Source organism: Pyrus communis, chromosome 11, assembly GCF_041283825.1.
Source record: "Pyrus communis isolate YQ-2024b chromosome 11, ASM4128382v1, whole genome shotgun sequence".
NCBI classification, from domain to species: Eukaryota; Viridiplantae; Streptophyta; class Magnoliopsida; order Rosales; family Rosaceae; genus Pyrus; species Pyrus communis.
The window spans coordinates 14,381,151-14,401,572 of record NC_142575.1 but is presented as its reverse complement, the minus strand read 5'-3'; the positions used below and the strand labels follow the sequence as shown (position 1 = coordinate 14,401,572).

Genomic DNA, 20,422 nt, shown 5'->3' with positions numbered 1-20,422 from the left:
TACATCTGGATTGCCATCTTCCTCCAAATGAACAACATTTTAGAGCTATGAGAAGGCATTCCATAATCGACACCTAACCTAAACTAAGCATAAAGCTACATCTTCACTACTACTTGGGACATAACATTTGTACAAATCTAAAATACCATGTTGCATTGCATTCAATCCAGCGTGAGATGAACGGATTGAGATTTAAAGAAACATATCTTACACCTTCATCCATCCAATTAATACCCACGTTGCGCTTAAAGTAACGGAGTATTGCAGCCACACCCCAAGATTTTGACGATTCTTCAATTTAATTGTGACAATCCATGTTAAGGATAAACTCATGCATCTACATAGGCTTATCATACGATGCTATTCTACACAAGTATCCAATTTAATTGTAAACGATATTACATAACAAGGCTATGCAACAAATGACCAAATTATGAATAACGCAACCGCTTACAAAAGACGCGTACAAAAGAAAGTCGAACACATAACCTTGGGTGCAAGGTATGCGCTTTTTAACACTTTAGCTACAAAGCTTTAAGAGAAACATTCTTTTCTTGCTTCGACACATAAATGTTTATTCAAACGGACACATTATAGTATCACATACTACCTGAATTGGAAGCCAAAAGCAACAAAAGTATATCTTAATCTCTACAGGTTTTGGTTTTGGTAGTAATTTGTAAACAATTACCTGAAGTCCACCTCAAGATATAACTTTCGCGGTTGTTTAAGATGCTTTAATCCACATAGATTACCTTCTAATTCAAATCTAAATCAATATCCAAAACATCGTATGACTAATCAAGAAATGGAGAAAAATCTCATTTGAAAAGTTTACAAAAGAAATACCCAAAAGAGAAACGCTAGGTAGGGGGAAGAGTTTTATTAAAGCCCCTTAAGAACCACTTCTTTTTGTTAAACCTACCATTAATGGAATATTGTACATGTATACAAGCGATTCAGCTTATGCCAATTCATCTGTTCAACAAATGCGACAAACCATCAAAGTTGCATCCAATTAGTAGTATGTACCTTCTGGTGGTTGGGCAAGCTTCCGGTTGTACGAGGCTGCCATTTCCTTCTTCAGCTGTATCAGTATGTTTTCCATGGTGAACTCCCGCTGCCAATTTGCCAGAATTCCAAACTTCTTTGCTTCAACCTGTTACCAATCACTCAACTCATTAAGCAACGGGAGTCAAATACAAAACTCCTGAACAGTAAATTAGGAAATCAGAACGAGAAATTTCTGAGAGAAGTCCGATCAATCACTGCAACAAGATGGAATGTATGACAGAGATCCAAGGAAACTAAGTGCAAATAATAATTTACATTTTAGTAATGAGCATGAACCTGAAAGTAGCAATTCAAGAGGGCTTTCCTGACGAGCTGCCTTCCTAATTCTTATGACGTACAACCATATAAACCTTAAAGTCATGTTTAGTCCTCTGAAGGAGATTCCAAAGATATATGAATTTCCTCACCTTGTTTCATTGTGTATATTTTGGAGTAATAATTTATACTAATCTTTTGTTTATCCTCGTATCGACTACACCTTTTCATTTTCAATCTTCAAACGTTAATTACAGGGAAAATAAACTTGTTCAACCTAATAACAGAAGCCCAAACAAGGGTTATCATGCTATAAAAAGAGTACTAATAACATTACAAGGATTCCACAAATGCCTTTATTCTGATCATTCCTTAACCAGGAGTAGATGGTAAGCCTGACATAATACAGGGAGCAAAGCAAAGCCCAGATAAGACATGATACAAACAGTTAAATTACTTTACAAAATCAACAGATATATTGGACAATTTGGAGCATTCTAACCGAACAAAATTACAACATTACCACGCCAGTTTCCTGGTTGACACAGGCCATTTTGATTTGTGTATGAAATCGTACAGTTGGTGGCTTCTCAGGATAATCTTTGTCACAGAAAAGCTTAAGTTGATATATGCGTCCTTCATGAACAGTCTGAAGTAAAAAAATGATCAGAAATAATTTTTTTGTTTGAACTTTAGCATATGAACCAGTAAAATACAAAATATGACCACAAATATCAACTTCTCATGACAACACAGAATTAAAATTAAGTAAACAATAATGTCAGTAAGAAAAATCAACAGTCTAACATAAAAACTGCTCACTTCTAACAAGCAGTGACAAACTCCACCACTAAATTAATTGGGTTGGACAAAGAAACTACCTTACCGCAAAGCAACTTACTAGTGGTAGCTGAGAAGATGAAATAACTAATATTCAACCATACATTGATGAAATATTTGCCCAAGAGTTTAAAATCCATGATCTTTATCGTTATAACTCTGTGCACCTCATTCGGTTAAAGGGCATGACACCAGAAAACTAAAAAGACAAAAATGGAGTTTTTGTCGGAGGACACCCATCTTTGGGACATTGAACCATCTTGTAAACATTTTAGTAAGGATTTTAGCTCGGGATTGGTCTTATAAGCTGCTTCAATGTCGGTCAAAGCTTTGAGCATGGGACTAGACAAACCCATTATCTTCAAAAGTACATGCTGGTGGAACAAAGCATTGGGCACTTTTTCTGTGAATCTACTCAGTGTTCAACAATGTGCTTATATCCAAAAAATTTGAACAACAATTTCTGCCCATCAGAAGTTAAAATGCGCTGATCCAAGAAATGAATAATTTCGTGGTTTCCCAGAATATCAATGGGTTGGTACAGAATAGGACTCCATTGTTTGCACCACAACACTACTGGATTGTTAGCCAAACAAGAAAATAGAAAGCCAACTGGAAGGCCACCCTTCTCAAAGCACTGCACCTATAGCACGACAAAAAGTGTCAATCCACCATCGAAGGATAGGAGAAATCTGGTAAAGCAATAACTGGGGTGATAGTCAGAACTAACTTTCCGAGAGCATCCTTTTAACAATAGCATGCCCGAATTCTTTCCAAAAGATTTTCAACTGTGGAGCTACTTAAGAAGGGGGCTCCTATTGATTAGTGTAGCTACCTAAGGAGACGGTTATTGTTGAAGACTGGCACCACCTGAGAAGAGGGCTACGTTGATAAGTGAAATTTACCTAAGAAAGAAAAATGCCACCATTTCAAGACCGAAGTTGCCAAATATATGATGCTAGCATAGATGAATGACGCTACATAATAGCAAGGTTCTAAAAGATGCTAGGCACTAGTCAGGCGGCGGGCTAGGCGAGATTAAGTAAATTTATTATATATCATATAAATAAGTGTTTGCTTATACTTAAAAATATATATAATTTCATCATAAATTGCAAAATAGAATGACATACATTATAAAGTATTGAAACATAACGAAAACATGGTGAACAAGCATATAATGTGTGTTCATCTAAGTATTGAACAAGTCTCTTACAATTTATTGAAAAAAAAAACTTGTAAAATGAAAGTTATCTATGTTCTGTCTAAGTGAATTGCGACCTAGGCAGGTGACTAGGCAGGCCTGACCGCGTGCCTAGGCAAGCCTGACCGCGTGCCTAAGCAGGTGCCTAAGCAGGTCTAGCCATCCTTTATTAATTTTCAAATGCCTAGGGATAAATCGGGGCGGTGGCCAGCCACAATGCTTTGCAGCGCTAGGTGGGGATTTTTAGAACAATGCATAACAGACCTATACCATTGATGAGTGGAAATATCTAAGGAGAGGAGTCGAACTAATAACTGGACATAACGGAGTAAACGGGTACATTGGTCAGTGATGCTACTAAAACAGGTGAGGGCTACCACTGATGAGTCAGTGCATCTGCCTTAAGAGGAAAGAACTCCCACTGGCGGCCAGTGCCAGTAGAGTTGACCAACAAGGACTTTAACTTTTTGAAGCAAGGTTAAATGTTATAATCTAGTATCTCATATTTAATAAACTAGAACTTTTGGCAAATACATAACCTCTTGGACAGACATGAGTCCAATCATGCCGCTAGTGGAACGAGAAACTTAGGCATGAATGCTTCTCATAAACCCAATACCTGAATATCAACTTCAGCACTATTCAAATTTAGAAATCTGAAAGCCTAACTAGACTATTGGACTCACCAACTAAATAAGACCCATTGTCTATAAATTGAACTTTATAAACAACAACAGCAAAAGCTTTATCTCATTAAGGGCTGGTTTGGTATTGCTGTGCTTTGAAAAAAAGTTGCTTCTGCTGTGCTGTGAGAATAAGCAGCTGTGAAATAAAGCAGTAGAGTGTTTGGTAAACTTTTTTGTAAAAGTTCTTTTGAAAGAAAAAAAGCAGTATTAGAGTGTTTGGTAAACTTTTATGTAAAACAGATGTGAAAAAAAACAGGTTTTTCAAAGATAGGTTTTGCAGCTTCTTGTTTTTGGCTTTTTTTCACCCAAAACTGTGAAAAAAAGCTGAAGCTGAGTGTTTACCAAACACAAAAACAGCCCCCAGCTTTTTTTGATAGCAGCTTTTTTCAGAATCACCTCAGTACCAAACCAGGTCTAAGTGGGTCGACTATATGAATCCTAGAACGCTACTACGCTCAGAACTTTTTCGCCAAGTCTTCCGTTAGCTCCAAGTACACCATCTCTTTTTTTAGAGTCTTTTTCCATGTCTTACTTCGTCTTCCTCCTACTCCTTTTTCCCTGAGCCTCTGTCTCATAATCTCATAATCTCATATTTTAACCGGAGCATCTATAGATCTTCGATTCACATGTCCAAACCACCTTAATCGATTTTATATCATCTTATCTTCAATTGCAGTTACTCTTACTTTACCTAAGAAATCCTCATTCTTAATCTTGTCCTTTCTCGTGTGCCCACACATCCAGCGAAGCAATCCTATCTCAACTACACTCATTTTTTGTACGTGTTGATGCTTGACTGCCCAACATTATGTGCCATAAAACATTGCTGGCTTTATTGGTGTCCTATAAAATTTTCCCTTGAGCTTTAGTGGCATACGTCAGTCGCACAACACACCCGATGCATTCTTCCACTTCATCCATCCAACTTGTACTCTATAGTTAAGATCTCCATCCAATTCCCTGTTCCTTTGCAAGATAGATCCAAGATAACAAAAGCGCTCACTCTTTAGTACTTCCTAATCTCCAATCCTCACCCCTATCTCATTTGGAGCCCATGCAGGAACAAAAAATTATTTCACAAGGATCCTTATTCAAGGACAAAAATGCTTCAATATAGTTTACCCTGTAGCTTTAATTAGAGTTATAAGAATTGTATCACGTTATGTCACCAAGACATGAATTATCAAAAGGCAAAAAAAACCCACGCATAATGCACAAGCATGCCACACTCAAAAACACAAAACGTAACTGAAAGCTCACTTATTTTCACCTCCAATTGTTCTTACACTGAAAATGAATAGATCATAATGTCCTCATAATCCAATATATCTAATTGCACTCACAAAGTAAAAAAATGAAAAAAACAATAAGAAATGTTTTGTCAACTAATAAGTTTGTGTAAGCATCATATCGTATATATATTTTCTAAATATTACTCAATAATGATAGATTACTTGGATGTCTCTTCATGAATATGCAAATGTTAAAGAATCGCTTGAGAAGGCCCACATGCCATTTTCATCCAGGAGACTCATCTACTAAACAACCTACAAAGTGCGTAGATCTAGACCGTACTAATCCAACATATCTAAAATGCAGTCACCAAGTAAAAAAAGGAAAAACAATACGAAATATTTTTGTCAATAGAATAAATTTGAATTAATCATCCCACATATTTTCTAAAGGTGACTAAATAATCGTAGCTTAATTAGACGTCTCTTCATGAATTAATCACTTGAGAAGGCCCATTTATTATTTTCATGCGGAAGACTCATGTACTTGCAACCTCTCGAGTGCATAGATCTAGATCGTAAATAACGCAACATATCTAATACATCCGCAAAGTAAAAAAGCAAAAGCAATAAGATATTTTTGTGTCAACAAAATAAACTTGTCATAATCATCTTACATATTTTCTAAATGTGACTCAATAATGTTAGGTTCATAAATGTCTCTTAACGAACAACCGTTAAAGAACTGCTTGAGAAGGCCTATTTGCAATTTTCATGTGGGAGACTCAACTTCTAAAATAACCTCTAGAGTGCACAGATCTAGATCGTAAACAAATTTTGTCTACCATGTGGGATTTGCCTTTCTTACGTTGCACTCATTCAATGACAAACCAAGTGAATGTGAAATTATGGATATGAGATGATCTAGACAAAAGCATATAAAAAATTCATCCTGAATGAGACCAAATCCATAAAATGAACCTACACATGATGTAACACATCAAATTCACGAAAATAATACCATTAAATCAAACAGTTTACGTAAGAACAATTCATAGAAGAAGAAACAGGGAGGCGGGGGGGGATTATTGAGGCACTTGCTTACATTGAGTGGACCAATTATGGTACCCGTCCAAGAGCGCATGTAAATGTCATCTCCATCATCCATTCCATAGCTTACAGTTCCATCTCCTATACCTTTTTCTCCACGCTCGAGCTCTTCCAGCAACCTAAAATTTCGCGGCACTACACAACATCAAAAGATATGATTAAGCATCCCAACCTTGCAATATACAAATAACACATTGGATCAAATAAAGTCACTTCAATGAGGCATTGACAGATTTCAGATTAAGTAGGCTTTACTACTTGTATGGATGTCCAAATGTCTATAGCACTCTTACGGAAAGCAGCATTCTGGTGTTATACATCAAATGAATTGTACCAAACACATATATCTTGTTTGACTCTAATAAAGAGCTAGAATAAGAAACCAACTTAAGGGTATAATCTTGGATCATTCTATTAAAGACAAGGAATAGAACACTTTCTCACCTTGTAAAGATATATCCGAAAATGGTACCTCCATAAGTTGCCTTTTTATTTAGCTCCTTACAATGTACACACATAATTCTATAAATACACAAAAAAAAATTCTCAACTAATGTATTCAAATGAGGTTATTGATGAGACTTGTCTTTAACCGTTAGATCGACCAAAATGGACCCATCTTAGCCTTTCATATCAGATTTACACCGTTACGAAACAATTTCCATGTTCAAGGAAGTTATTACAGACCAGATAAGCATAATAACTAATCTGCATCATTTAGATAACATTTGATGCCGGAGTGTTTCAATCTTCAATTCAGCCATCGAAGAACAACTATCTGTTCTATCTACTTATGTCAGTTACTTACCATAGATCCTTACAACCCAACAATTCAACAGAAATCAATCTATTAATCCCTTTATGAAAAACCCATTTACATCAAACATCTATTCAGAACAGATTAACCAAACAAGCAAACCAATCAGAGCGATCGAATCGCAAATAACAAATTCAATTGCAATAAAAAGCAATTGACAACAAATTAAAGAGAGGGACCATTGATATACCAATGATGCTGGATCCGGCAGAACCAATCGTCATGGAAGAGGGGAAGGAATTGAGAGATGGGTAGGGGTTTTGGGAGGGCAGGGAATATTTGTTGAGAGAAAGCAGAAGAGACAATGATGGACGAGAACGCGGGTATAAAGGGGGACGACGACTGACGACTCGGGCTGGCAGCAAAAGTGAAGTAAAAGTTAAAAGCCCACTACATAGAATTCAATTTTTTAAACTCAAAAACATTTTTCAAGTTAGGTTTTTGAAACTTATTTAGTGTAACTATTTTGAAAAATTGAACTTAAAACTAATTTAAGAAATAACATATTCTTTAAAAACATATGTTGATGCCTAAAAATGTTCAATTGCAATCAAGTCTTGAAGCCCAATTATCATAAAAGCACCAAGTCAAGCTTAAGCACACACGAAGGTGCGGAATCGAGAAATGAAAACGCTCACGATCATGCCATGCTATTAAAATAATGATAGACATATTAGATGTTTGCATAATCACACCATGCCCATTCAAATCCATGCGTATTCGTCACGCCAAGCTCTATCACACTAACTACTTTTCATGCTAAAATAAGTTCAAGCCACGTACCAGGGCTTGGGAAGTGAATCATGGTGTAGATGGTTATGAAAGTTTATTGGGCCTAGACGGAGTCAAGATTACGGAAGATTTTGGGTTGCTTAGGAACTCGAAAATCCAAGCCCACAATTTTTAAAGTCCACAAAGGTAAGTTTAAGAGAGAACAAACTAAGTTTTCGCTTTTTCCTTAGTAAGCCAACTAAGCCAACTAAGCCAGTTAGAAAGGAACAAAACTCAAGGTTTCAAGTTCACGTAAAAGCCCAAAAAAGCCTGGATTTAATGAAGAGAGATGCATGCTTTCCATTCCTAACTCACACAAGAAAAATGAATAACGAAGGCTAGGAGACGCGTTATTGGAATTAACGTCTGTGGAAGCTAACATGGGGAAGGAACGCTCTTGGAAGGGTGCGCGATGCAGTTTTCAGTAGGGTAATGGTGTTTATCTGTCTTACACCAAAAAGGAAGGTCAAAGTTGTGTTAGGAGAAAGGGGAAGGAAGACTTAGCTATAATTAGAGATTCCTTAGGAGGACTGAAGGGAGAATCATTCACTTACAAAAGAAAGGTCAAAGGTTTTGAATAGAGGAGGTTCAATCCAGTGCAGAGAGTGCGAGACAAAACATGAGAGAGAAAACGATTCAAGGTTGTACTACACTAAGCAAAGGAAATCACTCTTTAAGTGCAAACAATCTTGATTCTTTGAGAGGGTCACCTTCCTACAACCTCAGTGGTTTCTTTAAACTTCCTTCAATCCTTTTAGTCAATAAGAGCCTTCTTAGAACCCTAGGAAGCCCAGATCATCCAATTTAAAAATATCATGCAACTATGCAAAGTTCTCTCTTAATTTAAATAGGTAAACTTCTAGCTTCCGCACCGCATGTCACCTAAGCAAGCCATTATTTGCTTAACCATGCTATCTTTGAGTTATTGATCAAACTGGGATATTTCCTAAGACGTACTAATTCTTTCGAGATATTCTAAGACTTGGTACGAAAGCGAACCAGGGAAGCAAAAGGTTACTCACAAATCCTAAGTCCACCTCGACCCAAAAGTCCTTCAACATAAATTGGTGACTCCACTAGAAACCAAGTCACAATCTTAAGCAATAGCTTTAAGATCTAGAAGAAACACTACTAGGAGTGGTAGTGACTCAGAGGCAGGCGAACACGCTTCTTGATGCAAGACATGAAATAAAAATATTATAACTTAAAAGAGCAGATGCACTTCAAGTGGAGCACATAAATTATTGGAAGACAAATTTATGTGCTAGAATAAAGAGGGTAGTTTAATACATATTGGCTGATCAGTTTACTTCTAGGACGTTTTATGGCTAATATCATTAATTTAGTTATGTAATTTTCAGTTTTATGTGACTTTAATTCAATTTTATGTCAATTTAATCCTATTGTCTTTCAATTTCTGAATGTAAGTTACAAAATGGTTATAAAAACCATTTAGTGGTTCTCTATTTCAGTTTTGTGCCTTTTGATTTGTGAGATTGTTCTGCTTTGTTCTTCTAGTTATCTACGTTGTAGGTTGGTACTAAAGACAGGGTTTTATCACCTCGCACTAGGAGATAGTGGACCCTATATATCAATTTTCCTTTTTGTTTTATTTTGTTTCTAGCTGCTTCACCCTGCATCAATTGGTATCAAAGCTTAAGACATTCTTCGGACTGGCACATCATCTCTGTTAATCATCAAATCTGGTTCAGTTTCCTTTACTTTTATTTTGAGAGTTATACATCATCGGAAGGCTCAGGGAGTCTAAATTCCAATGCAACAAACTATGCTTCAAACGAAGTTTTGCATGAACAGATATTAGCAAAACACCATAGAGCGTTGGTGTTGAGCAAAACCAACATATCATATGTGTTGTGGGCTAGGTTTCAAGTTCATTAAAAATTACTTAACCATCAAGCCATATATCATTAGAAAGCCCTTCCAATCTAGTTTCCAAATCTTCAAGCAGTTTTCCAATCCGTTATTTGTGCCAAACAATATTCTCACTTTATTAAAACATGTCGCTATAGTCAATATTTGAGCATGCATATGTTCTACGAACGGAAGTCCAAGAAACAAGTGCTTCAGATTTTTCAGATGATAGATTCCTAAATTTTGACCTTCGTCCAAAGTTCGATAGTTGTTCAAATGGTTCTTGTGACATTTGTGGTGGTTTATGTTTTGAGGTTGAAAAACTTCTTGACATTGGATTTGAAACAAAAGTTCAACATATGGAATGTACCGATGAAGTTGATTATAATTTTTTCTGTGATGAAGATTTAGAAGTCTATGAGAAGTTTGTTGATTGGTACTCTCCACCAATTTATGATGAGTACCATAGTAACGTTTTGACTACAATGGATGAAGACTTCCATGTCCAGTTTCATCAAGAGGTAAAAGTTTCGCATTTGTATCAGGATTATATTTGGGAAGATTTTGTTGCTCGTGACATCAGAAAACCTTTGCAGAAAAAGCTTACTGCGTTTGATTCTGAGCTTGGATTACTCTTTGAAACCTATTTATCACTAGAAACTATTTGGAAAACTTACTTGTACTTACTTGTATGCTTTGAAGTGAAGTTACATTATGAATAGATTAAACAACACATGGTTTGGAAGGCTGCAGTGGAACTTGCATGAATTTGTGGGCAGGAACACTTGAAAAATTCTGAAGTTTCATTTGCTAATATGGATGAAGTGGAAAATATTCATTGGACATCCGAAAGATCAAGGAAGACAAAACAAAACTCGAGGACGAGTTTTCTTCAAGAAGGGGAGAATGCTGCAAGACGTGAAATAAAAATATTATAACTCAAAAGAGCAGATGCATTTTGAGCGGAGCACATAAATTATTGGAAGATAAATTGATGTGCTGAAATAAAGAGGGTGGTTTAATAAATATTGGCTGATCAGTTTACTTCCAGGGCGTTTTATGGCTGGTATCAGTACTTTAGTTATGTAATTTTCAGTTTTATGTGACTTTAATTCAGTTTTATGTCAATTTAATCCTATTGTCTTTCAATTTCTGAATGTAAGTTACAAAATGGTTATAAAAACCATTTCTTTCTATAAATGAAAAAGTTGGACGTTTTGATTAATGAAAATACTCAAAGTGTTTCTTTGTTTCAATTTTGTGCCTTTCTCTTTGTGAGATTGTTCTGCTTTGTTTTTCTAGTTGTCTATGTTGCAGGCTGGTACTAGAGACAAAGTTTTTAGGGTTTTCAGGTCTCTCGTCGCACTAGGAGATAGTGGACCTTATATATCAATTTTCCTTTTCGTTTTATTTTGTTTCTAGCCGTTGCACCTTGCATCACATCTTAATTGGATGAGTCTCAACGAGGGGAACAACACCATGAGAGCCAGGAAAATTTGGGAAAGTACGCCATGTCACATGTCATCATAGCCATTCATGCTTTAGGTGAAGCGAAAAAGAAATCGTTGTTGTGAAGGAGTTGAAAAACTCGATCCCAAAACCAAGCAAGATGACGAGTGACAAGAATTGCACACACATGGAAAAGACTTCCCATGAAGAGTTAGTTGCCCCTGATGGCAAAGGTTCTAAGAAATGACCATCATTTGTCACTCAAGAAGACATTATCGCCATAATAAAAAAGGAGTTGGACATAAGCTCGGAGGACTAGAAGTATGTTCTTAAGTCGCCATACCTAGTCAACCTTCTTCATATGCCATATCCCAAAAACTATGAAACTCCTAACTTTATCTTCTTTGATGTAAGGAAGGGTGGCCCTAAGGAACATATAAGTCATTTCATTAACACTTTGTGTCCTTATGTCGATGACTATAACTTTCTTATCAAGGAGTTCTCGAAGAGTCTAATTAACCGTGTACGATTGGTATACTACCTTTGCGCTAGGTTTCATCCAAACTTGGGAAGAACTGGCAAGTGTTGGAACCAAATTCGCATACCCCCATGAGTGCTAAAGATGCACAAATTTGAGTAAACTATAAAATAGCAAACAACCATAAGCAAGCCTTAGACCGGAGGATGTGCTGGTCAAAAGCTCTCCAACGATCAAGTTAGTAAACAAGTATATGACTAAAATAGTGGGCAAGAGAATCAAAGTGCATAAAATACATTACCAGAGACAAACCCTAGATAGGTGCATTTACACTAACCAGGAGAAAGATACTTTTAGGATAGAATCCTTGTTCTAATCCTAGAGAATCCTAGAAGATATCTAGAAGTAGATATTGGATCCTCTGAGGAGTTATGATTGCTTGCAAGGTGCTTGCCAAATTCTAGATTGTGGGAACTCTAAGAGTTATCGAGATCTAGCTGATTTCATACCAGATCAAGTCTCATGTCCTGCGGAACAAACATGGTTATTCTAGTGAAGTCGCTCAAACTTCGCCCATTCCCCAAAGATAGCGCGATGGTGGCACTATTGCTCTGTTTGATCTAGCTCCGCTCGGAGCTGTTGAGTCCATGACTAGACTTCTGAGGTAGCGATATTCGGATCAACCTTACTCTGGCCCAAGAAAATCATGGTCCCACATTGCCCCGAACTATATATTTGAGTGACACTTGTTCCCTTGAGAATGGATAGTTATCCAAAAACCATGCCTTTCGGAGTAAGCTGGAATATGTACCATTTGGCCTTTTGTCTTTGTATGGTGACCTGATTTTTTGTGGAGTAGTGGAGATACGATGGATTCAGACATGTGGCCTCAAACGTTATGCCACAAAGATCGTAATGATTATAAGTATTGCATGGGCACATTTTGAAAGAGACGGTCATTCATTTCTCCGAGTAGCTTTGATCTCCGTATCCACCAATCTTGAGGCAAAGACCATTTGTGTTCAACTGTAAGATTGCTTGGTACCTTGTCTTTAAATAGCCCCTTCATGGTTGGGATTTTTCATATTTTCCTTTTTTCTTTTATTCAATTTGTATCATGGAGCCTTGTTGTTTTCTTCATGATCCTCTTTTCAAACCCATTCCTTTTTTTGAACCTTCAATGTCTAAAATCCTCAAACCATGAACTTACGTTCACCACATCAATTATTGCCAAGCAAGGTTAAGTAAGCCAGAATTAAGTTGCAATCTCATAATAATCTTTCTTGCTTCTTGCAGCATGTTCCATAACATTCATCCCCATGCAACATCCTTCTCGCCGTTATTGCACACGGGTTTAATCTCAACAAAGTATAGAGATTTTTCATAGGGTTCTTCATTGGTGCTCTCTTCACATCATTTGGGGGTAGACGCCAATGGCGATTGATCCTCATCAGAGTTGATGATCCTGGCCAAGTCTACTTCGTGGTCTTTTTAGGAGAATTTGCATGCCAGGGGTAATGGTTTGTCTCCCCTAAGTAGTGGTACTCTTTTGTGCCCTTTCATGGGACTTTGATAATAAACATGTGTTTGCATGAGTCTTTTTATTTTTCTCATCTCTTACTTCCTTTATTCACAAAATAAAATTTAATCTAATAAATATTTCCAAAGTAAATGAACTTGGAGAGAAAATGAGTAACGAAGCGAAACACAAGTAAGGTTAATCACCCATGAGAGGGCCTTCAATCCTTTGCATCCTTGCTTCTTTGCTCCATGGATATGGATGAAAGAACTTTGCTTCTCGACTCCTTGTCTTCTTGGATTTGGATGGAAGAATATACTCTTCAAAAATCACCAAAGTTGGAGGCCTCCAAGTTTTAACACTAAGGATGATGGAAGGAAAAAGATGAGTGATATGAGAGGAAGGAAATGCTGGCTTCCTTCTCCTATATGGCCAACCTCTGTAGAGAGAAAGAGAGAGGTTGTGTTTCCTCATATTTTCTCAAAAAAACCCTAAAGAGATTAAAGCTATAAAGTTAAAAATTTGTTAAATTAATCATTAAATGATGACGTGGAAAATATAATATCCTTATTTATGTTGACGTAACTGCCAAACTTATGCCACATGACCAAACAATTAATAAGAAACTTAAATTTTAATGAAAATATTAAAAAAATAAATTAAAATTAAAATAAAAAATAAAAAAATCACAATTTTTTCATCATCCCCACCCTAGCCACCCCTTCCCAATCACTTCCGCACCCCCTCTAATAAAAAATCCCAAATTCCCCATTTCCTCATCTAATTTTATCCAGATTCCACAGTGATTAAACCCTAATCCTAAATCCAAGTAATTCAATTGGATGATGGGTTCTCAGAGAAACCTCCACGCCCTAATCGTCTTCGGTGAAGTCGAAAGCACGGTAAGCACCTATTGGGGTTTCAGAGAAATTGAGCCTTTCCTGATTTATGGTTTTTGCAAGCCGAGCACCTATTGGGGTTTCAGAGAAATTGAGCCTGTCCTGATTTATGGTTTTTGCAAGCCATCCGCCATTTTTGCCTTCTGTCACCTTGATTAGCAATCCAAACCAGGAGGCTACTGAAGAATAAACCGAAGGATAAGGTACCGAGGAAGAGGCATGTGTTCATAGTTTTCATCCCCTTGGGCGATACCGTACCGTTATAAAAATCGAGATGCCCAGTGTACGTGAAAGCGTTACCAAAACTCACTGTGCGGGTGGCCGCGGAAAGCCGAGTCCTCGATCTCCAAAACAGTGTCATCCATGAGCCCAGTGTCAGAGTGGGTGCCCGGGTGGGGCTTCAAGGAGTCAAGTTTGAAGATTGGGCGCTAGGAGCCCGAGTCGAGCACCTCCCGGATTGCGTGGCGGCAGAATCGCTGAACTCTTTCCAGTCGAGCGAGTCATTTGGAATTGAGTCAATGGCGGGCGGTGAGTCGTCTGGTGAGGTAGGGGTGTTTGGTGGTCGTCTTGTGTGAGAACAAGGACGAAGGGATAGGCGGAGAGCGAGCCAGAGCTGTTGGCTGACATAGGAGGCCGGGGTGGAGGGCACGACTTGAAAGAAGAAATCGAGACAAGAGTCTGAGGTGTTGAGGAAGGTGGGGGCAAAATTCATGGTGAGGCACTGAGGCCTTGGGGGTCTTTGTGTTGTTCGGGGCTTTGCGGATGAGGAAATTGATAGTGGTGGTGTTGGAAGTAGAAGGTCGTTGGTGCGGAAGTGATGGGGCAAGGGGTGGCTCGGGCGGGGAAGATGGAGAATTTGTGAACTTTTAAAATTAATTATTTTAATGTTTTAATATCCTAATAAATTCTAATTTTTTTAATTAATTGTTTGGCCTCATGGCACAAGTTTGGCAGCCACGTCAGAATAAATAGGAACTTTATATTTGTCTGGACATCACTTAGCGGGTTAATTTAACAGATTTTTAACAGATGTATGAAACTAAAATGAAATAGTAGTAAACGTATGAGATCGAAATATTTTAAAAATGTTGTATGAGATTGCAATTGACCGAAGCTTGAGAGAGCAAAATGTAATTGACCCTTTAAAAAGACAAAGTGTAAGTTAAGAGTAGCTGAAGTTAGGTTTTGGAAGTACGACTAATACGAGAAAAGTTAGCTCAACTACCATTGTTGAATTGGAAATGGCCCTGCCCAATTTACTCCAAACAGAAAATGAGACTTCATTATTTGATGTATCTATTTCCTTTGGAAATTGTTATTGACACTTCAAATTTCTCATTCTATACTCCAAACGTTTTATATTTAGAAAGAAAAATACACTTGTGAGGAGTGTAGAATGTGATTTTTGAAGTGCCAATAACACTTCTCTTTCCTTTTTTGGTCAATGATGTATCTATTTCAGGAATCACCATAACACTAAATCTTCATCTTTTTTCATGGTTTTAAATTTTAATTTGACATTTCTTTAATTTCAAATGAATGTCAAGAAACCTGTTAATACATGATAATAACATGTTGGAGAGATTTCATTTTTATACGACATTCTAATATCTTATGATATATTTGTCGTGTCCATTGGTGATTATATTCCTTTAATTTCAGTTTTGCACATAATGTTAAGGGATGTGTGAGGTGTGCGATCGCACATGGTCCTCGTTTTTCTGGGGCCTCTAAATTTTAATAATCTTTGTAATGTATAGATATACAATAAATGTGAACATAATTAACAAAGCTGTCATAGTGGAGTTGGTAATTATTGGTTCTTCCATTTTTGTATTTATGGGTTCGATTTGAGTCCGTACTCGGTCATTTTTTTTTTATTATGATTTTTTTTTTTCCTGCTATGCTAGGGTTTCTTTCATATTGAGCATGTGCGGGTTCTGACCTTTTAAGCTACACTATTTTTTTCTTGTTTTAAATATACATAGTTAATTTCTTTCATCATAAAAGATAACTTTGCTAATAAATTTATTATTAGGAATATCATAATAAATTAAAATCCTTAAAAGTTTGAAGATACATAACTTTGCTAATAAATTTATTATTAGGAATATCGTAATAAATTAAAATCCTTAAAAATTTGTAGATACAATCTCTAAAAGCCTCTCAATTTCCTATATGAATCATTTAATCGTTTATTTTTTAATCACTGTTTAAACGTCATCTAATTTTCATTCAATTTAAAAACGATTTAGTCATTCATATATCAAAAAGAAAATTATAATGGGTTAATTTGGTTTAATTAATTCAAGACACTAATTTCAAAATTTTAACTAATATAATGACAATCAATCTAGGGAGGGTGAGAATCAACCTTACTTTAGGAGTGAGCAAAAATGCACTAAAAAACTAACAGTTCAGCATAAAGATACTACTAATATCATAATCAGTGATTTGTAACACATTATTTTTTAAGGAAAAAATTTGTCATAGCTAAGAACATGTGAGAACATTTGAACACATAAGTAAACTAATAACAATTTAAAGTATGCATGCATTCAAAAACAATTCTAAAATCCATGACTTTCAAAGCCTAGTGAATGGTGAACCAAAGGACTCTTTAACGAATTAAGGAGAAGAGAGAGTTTTGAGTTTCATTACCCTTGAAGCTCATAAGGGATTCACCCAAGTGGAGAGCTTTCAAGTCACCTCATTTGCTCCTTGGATGGTTGCTTCTTTGCTTCTCCTTTGTTCCTTGAGGATTTGAGGAGAGGAACTCCATGAACACCAAAAGTTTGGTGTCTCTAAGTCTCCACACCAAGGATGAGGTGTGAAGATGAAATGGATGACTTGGAGGAAGGAAGATTGCTAGCTATTTTTCTCTAAGTGTTGCCGGCCTCTTTGGAAGACAAAGAGAGAAAGAGTTTTGCTCTTTTGCCTCAAAAGAAAAATCTAGTATGGTAAAGTTATAAAGTTCCTTTTATAGCACCTCACATTTGAGTAACAAACTTGCAATTATGCCTGCTTCACTACCACTCACCCTATAGCCGGCCGTCCTTTAGTTATTGGGCTAATTGCCCATTTTGTTTTAGTTGTCACGCAACTTAAATATAATGGGCCTTGTGGACCAAAAACCCTTTTGGGGCCCGAGACCCAAAACTAACTTGAAAGCCCAATACGAACCTTTCGTATAATTAATTAATCTTGACCATTCTCAATTAAACCATTTAATTGCTTATCCATCTCATTTATATTTCTTCACTTTCATCCTTACTCGGTAAACGATCCATTAGGTTCCAATTAGCGAGGCAGTGGACGATTGTTATTCTTAACGATCGATTGTGAATTGAAAACTACATTTCAATTCTCCCCTTGATGAAGATTAGTGTTTGCTAATCTTCAGGGCTTCCACAAACTATGAGTGACACCTAGCAGTATGTCATGGCTACCCAAGCTAAGTAGAAGTGGTTGGAGAACCTATCCAGTTACAATTACAATGCAATACGGTCCTTCTCTAATACAATACTCTTAATCACATTGTTTGAGTGATAGTTTGTTTCATGTCTACTATCCAATGTGATACTTCTCTATATGATTCAATTGAATATGATTTGAAACAAACTTCCTAAGTCATATTCGTATGCTTTGGCCAAAGACTTCCGAATCATATCTTAGAGTATTCTCCCTCCACCATGGAAGGTTAGAGATCCCTTGTTGTGCATTCATATGCCTACATGACTAGATAGCTTGACCCCAATAATGTTGTGGACACTCGATGGAATGCCTTTGATATGATCAAAGATCAAGGACCTAACCATTAGACATCTATGATACCTCAGGTCAAATGACTACTTTGCATATTGCAACTTACGAGTTCTTACATGACATGTATGTTTGAACTCTCTTTTGATCGTTGTTCAGTGTATTCGATTACCATTTTAAGCACCTATATGTTTGTCTCAGTGTCCAACACTAAATGACTTGAGACCAGTTATACTCACACTTGAATTAACATAACACATACTAACCTTAGCGGATTGTCAATGTCCAATTGGCAATCCTATGGCTAGGAATGTTTTAGGAATGAACATAAGAGAGAGGTCTCGTTAATCTAACTTACTTAGATCACTTCTCTCTTAGATTAAATACATTCCTTGGATTCCCTTATTGCTTAAACACATAATACAATAAATAGTGATTAACAATAAGCTTTGCCCTTCATTAAACATATAATAGTTTAACACAATAAGTATTCCAAAAACTATTACATCAAATGAGTAACTTTGTGGGCATACTTCCAACAATTTTTTCTTGACCCACTCATGTCTCAACCTTCTTTTTCTTCTCATATGATTATGAGAATTATTTACGGTATTAACGTGACACTGTATAGAAACCCACCCCATAAGTAATTGAATAGAGGTTGGATCTATCATTCAAGATAATAAAAATGAAAATATAGGACTCAATAGCATCTTTTCGGTTCTTTGGAACCAGAATTTTTGCCTGTTTAAAACTATTTTTAAAGTAGCTAAAGTCGTTTTCAGGTAATCTAAAGCGTTTATACATGACAATTTAATTGATTGAAAAAAGTTAAAAGTTTTAGGTGCTTCTTCAAGTTCATTTTCAGAAAGCATGCACTTGGTTTTTGTCCCATAATAAAAGTACTGGCGTGCTTGTAATGAGAAGTGTTTTATAGAAAAACACTTCCAAATAGAGATCGCTAGACCGAACTACTCCCAAAATGGTGCAGTTATAGTTCTTTTTATCAACTCCGTTAGAACTTCTATCAGAACAAATTATGTTGGAAGAATCATTGTTACAATTGGGTTAAAGTTGAGAGACTATTGCACTAATTAGGTTAAAGTTGAGATACCATTTCTCTAATTAGGTTAAAGTTGAAAGACCATTTCTACAGTTTTCTCGCTTAGGTTCTCATACTTGCCCCTTGATTCAACTTCATGTGCGCGGCACGTGACTCAAGTTGATGGAAGTTTTAACGGAATGGATGAAAATGACCATAACTGAAGCTTTTGATGAGTTAAGAGACCATTAATAGTCATAAATTTTTAGTTCAGAGATCATTAATTCAATTGGGTTAAAGTTGAGGGACCATTGCTACAATTTTTTATATAAATCAAAATCCATGCACATAGAAGAAGAAAAGTCTAGAAAATGAAATTTCCACAATCTTACAATAAACAACCTAACAACTCTTCAAGGTACTCGAAGCCAAAGGCAATCAACACGACGGGGCAAAAACAACATAAAATTGTTTCTAAGGAAGAAGAAAAAGGCATATCCCCAACAAGCCTCAGTAGGCCATACATGTTCCTGCTCACATTCCCTTCCTCTTGGTGCTTTCTGCATTAAGGAAATCGAGCAAGACAGAGCTTTTGCATTTTGGGCACTTTGGATCCAATTCAGATAGCATGACATACATGAGGCACCGAGGACACCCTGCGAGCACCATCACGTTGGCTTCAGGCCTGCTCAGGCAATGAATCGTCTCGTCATCAGGTTCCGACGACACGCATGAGCTGCGGTCATTTGACATGTCCATGGATGACTCGGAGGCATTTGGGGAGTGAATTAGTGATGAGTTAGCCTTTGGAGGAGACAGATTTAACTTCAATTCAAGCTTTGGACTACTACTTCGTCTTCTGCTCATCTTTAGCTCTCTCCTTTTTCAATACCTGAAAACCCACCTGGCGACAACCCTAACAAATTAGTATACAAAGACACTGATCAGTTCATAAATAATTAACATATAGGTGTGCATAATAAATCAACGTCTTACCTGGAGAAAGATAAAGAAAATTAGAAAACTTTAGGGAGTGACTACAATGGTTTGGTGAAGATATGCTAAAGGTAAAACCAGCTATATATAGGAGTTTAAGAGGGAGGGAAGACTTCGGGTGAACAATCAACAAATCTATGTGGTTGGTGTTCTACAATTGGACCTCTAAGGCCAAGCATTTAAGAGGGAGGGAAGACTTTGGGGCCAACTGTAATGGTTAATTAGTTTTTCTTTCTTTTTTTTATTTTTTATTTTTTATTTTTTATGAAATTAAGGAACGTAGAATAAAGAGAATGGGTGGAAGAGAGTATACAGAAAATTAAAATATACTTTTTTTTAATACAGAAATTGGTATAATATATGAATTGCATTTAAAAAAACATAAAGATAGATACCTACATGTTTGCTGGAAGGAG

General features: G+C 36.6%; 1 protein-coding gene and 1 pseudogene across 2 annotated transcripts; both read right to left on the bottom strand.

Annotated features, from left to right (window-relative positions):
* Positions 1–798: 798 nt before the first annotated feature.
* On the bottom strand, positions 799–7,580 carry LOC137742689 (ubiquitin-conjugating enzyme E2 variant 1D). Of its 2 annotated transcripts, XM_068482622.2 has the most exons (4): positions 7,409–7,569; positions 6,397–6,536; positions 1,853–1,978; positions 799–1,159 (listed from the first exon to the last, which is right to left on the bottom strand). In XM_068482622.2, the coding sequence occupies exons 1-4, from the start codon at positions 7,440–7,442 to the stop codon at positions 1,019–1,021; spliced, it is 441 nt and encodes a 146-aa protein (XP_068338723.1). In that variant the 5' UTR covers positions 7,443–7,569; the 3' UTR covers positions 799–1,018. The 2 variants fall into 2 exon arrangements, with proteins under 2 accessions (XP_068338723.1, XP_088536187.1); XM_088680061.1 differs by lacking the exon at positions 1,853–1,978 and having other exon boundaries at positions 7,409–7,580.
* Positions 7,581–19,544: 11,964 nt separating this feature from the next.
* Positions 19,545–19,877, bottom strand: LOC148692938 (protein GL2-INTERACTING REPRESSOR 1 pseudogene; annotated as a pseudogene).
* Positions 19,878–20,422: the final 545 nt, after the last annotated feature.

What these genes read in the sequence shown, in the direction of transcription:
- LOC137742689 (XM_068482622.2), bottom strand. Translation starts at nt 7,442, where the DNA reads ATGACGATTGGTTCTGCCGGATCCAGCATCATTG. An exon ending in CCATAATTGGTCCACTCAAT is followed by an intron (nt 1,979 to 6,396) that starts GTAAGCAAGTGC and finishes TTTTTACTTCAG; the next exon opens with ACTGTTCATGAAGGACGCAT. An exon ending in TCAACCAGGAAACTGGCGTG is followed by an intron (nt 1,160 to 1,852) that starts GTAATGTTGTAA and finishes GATTGGTAACAG; the next exon opens with GTTGAAGCAAAGAAGTTTGG.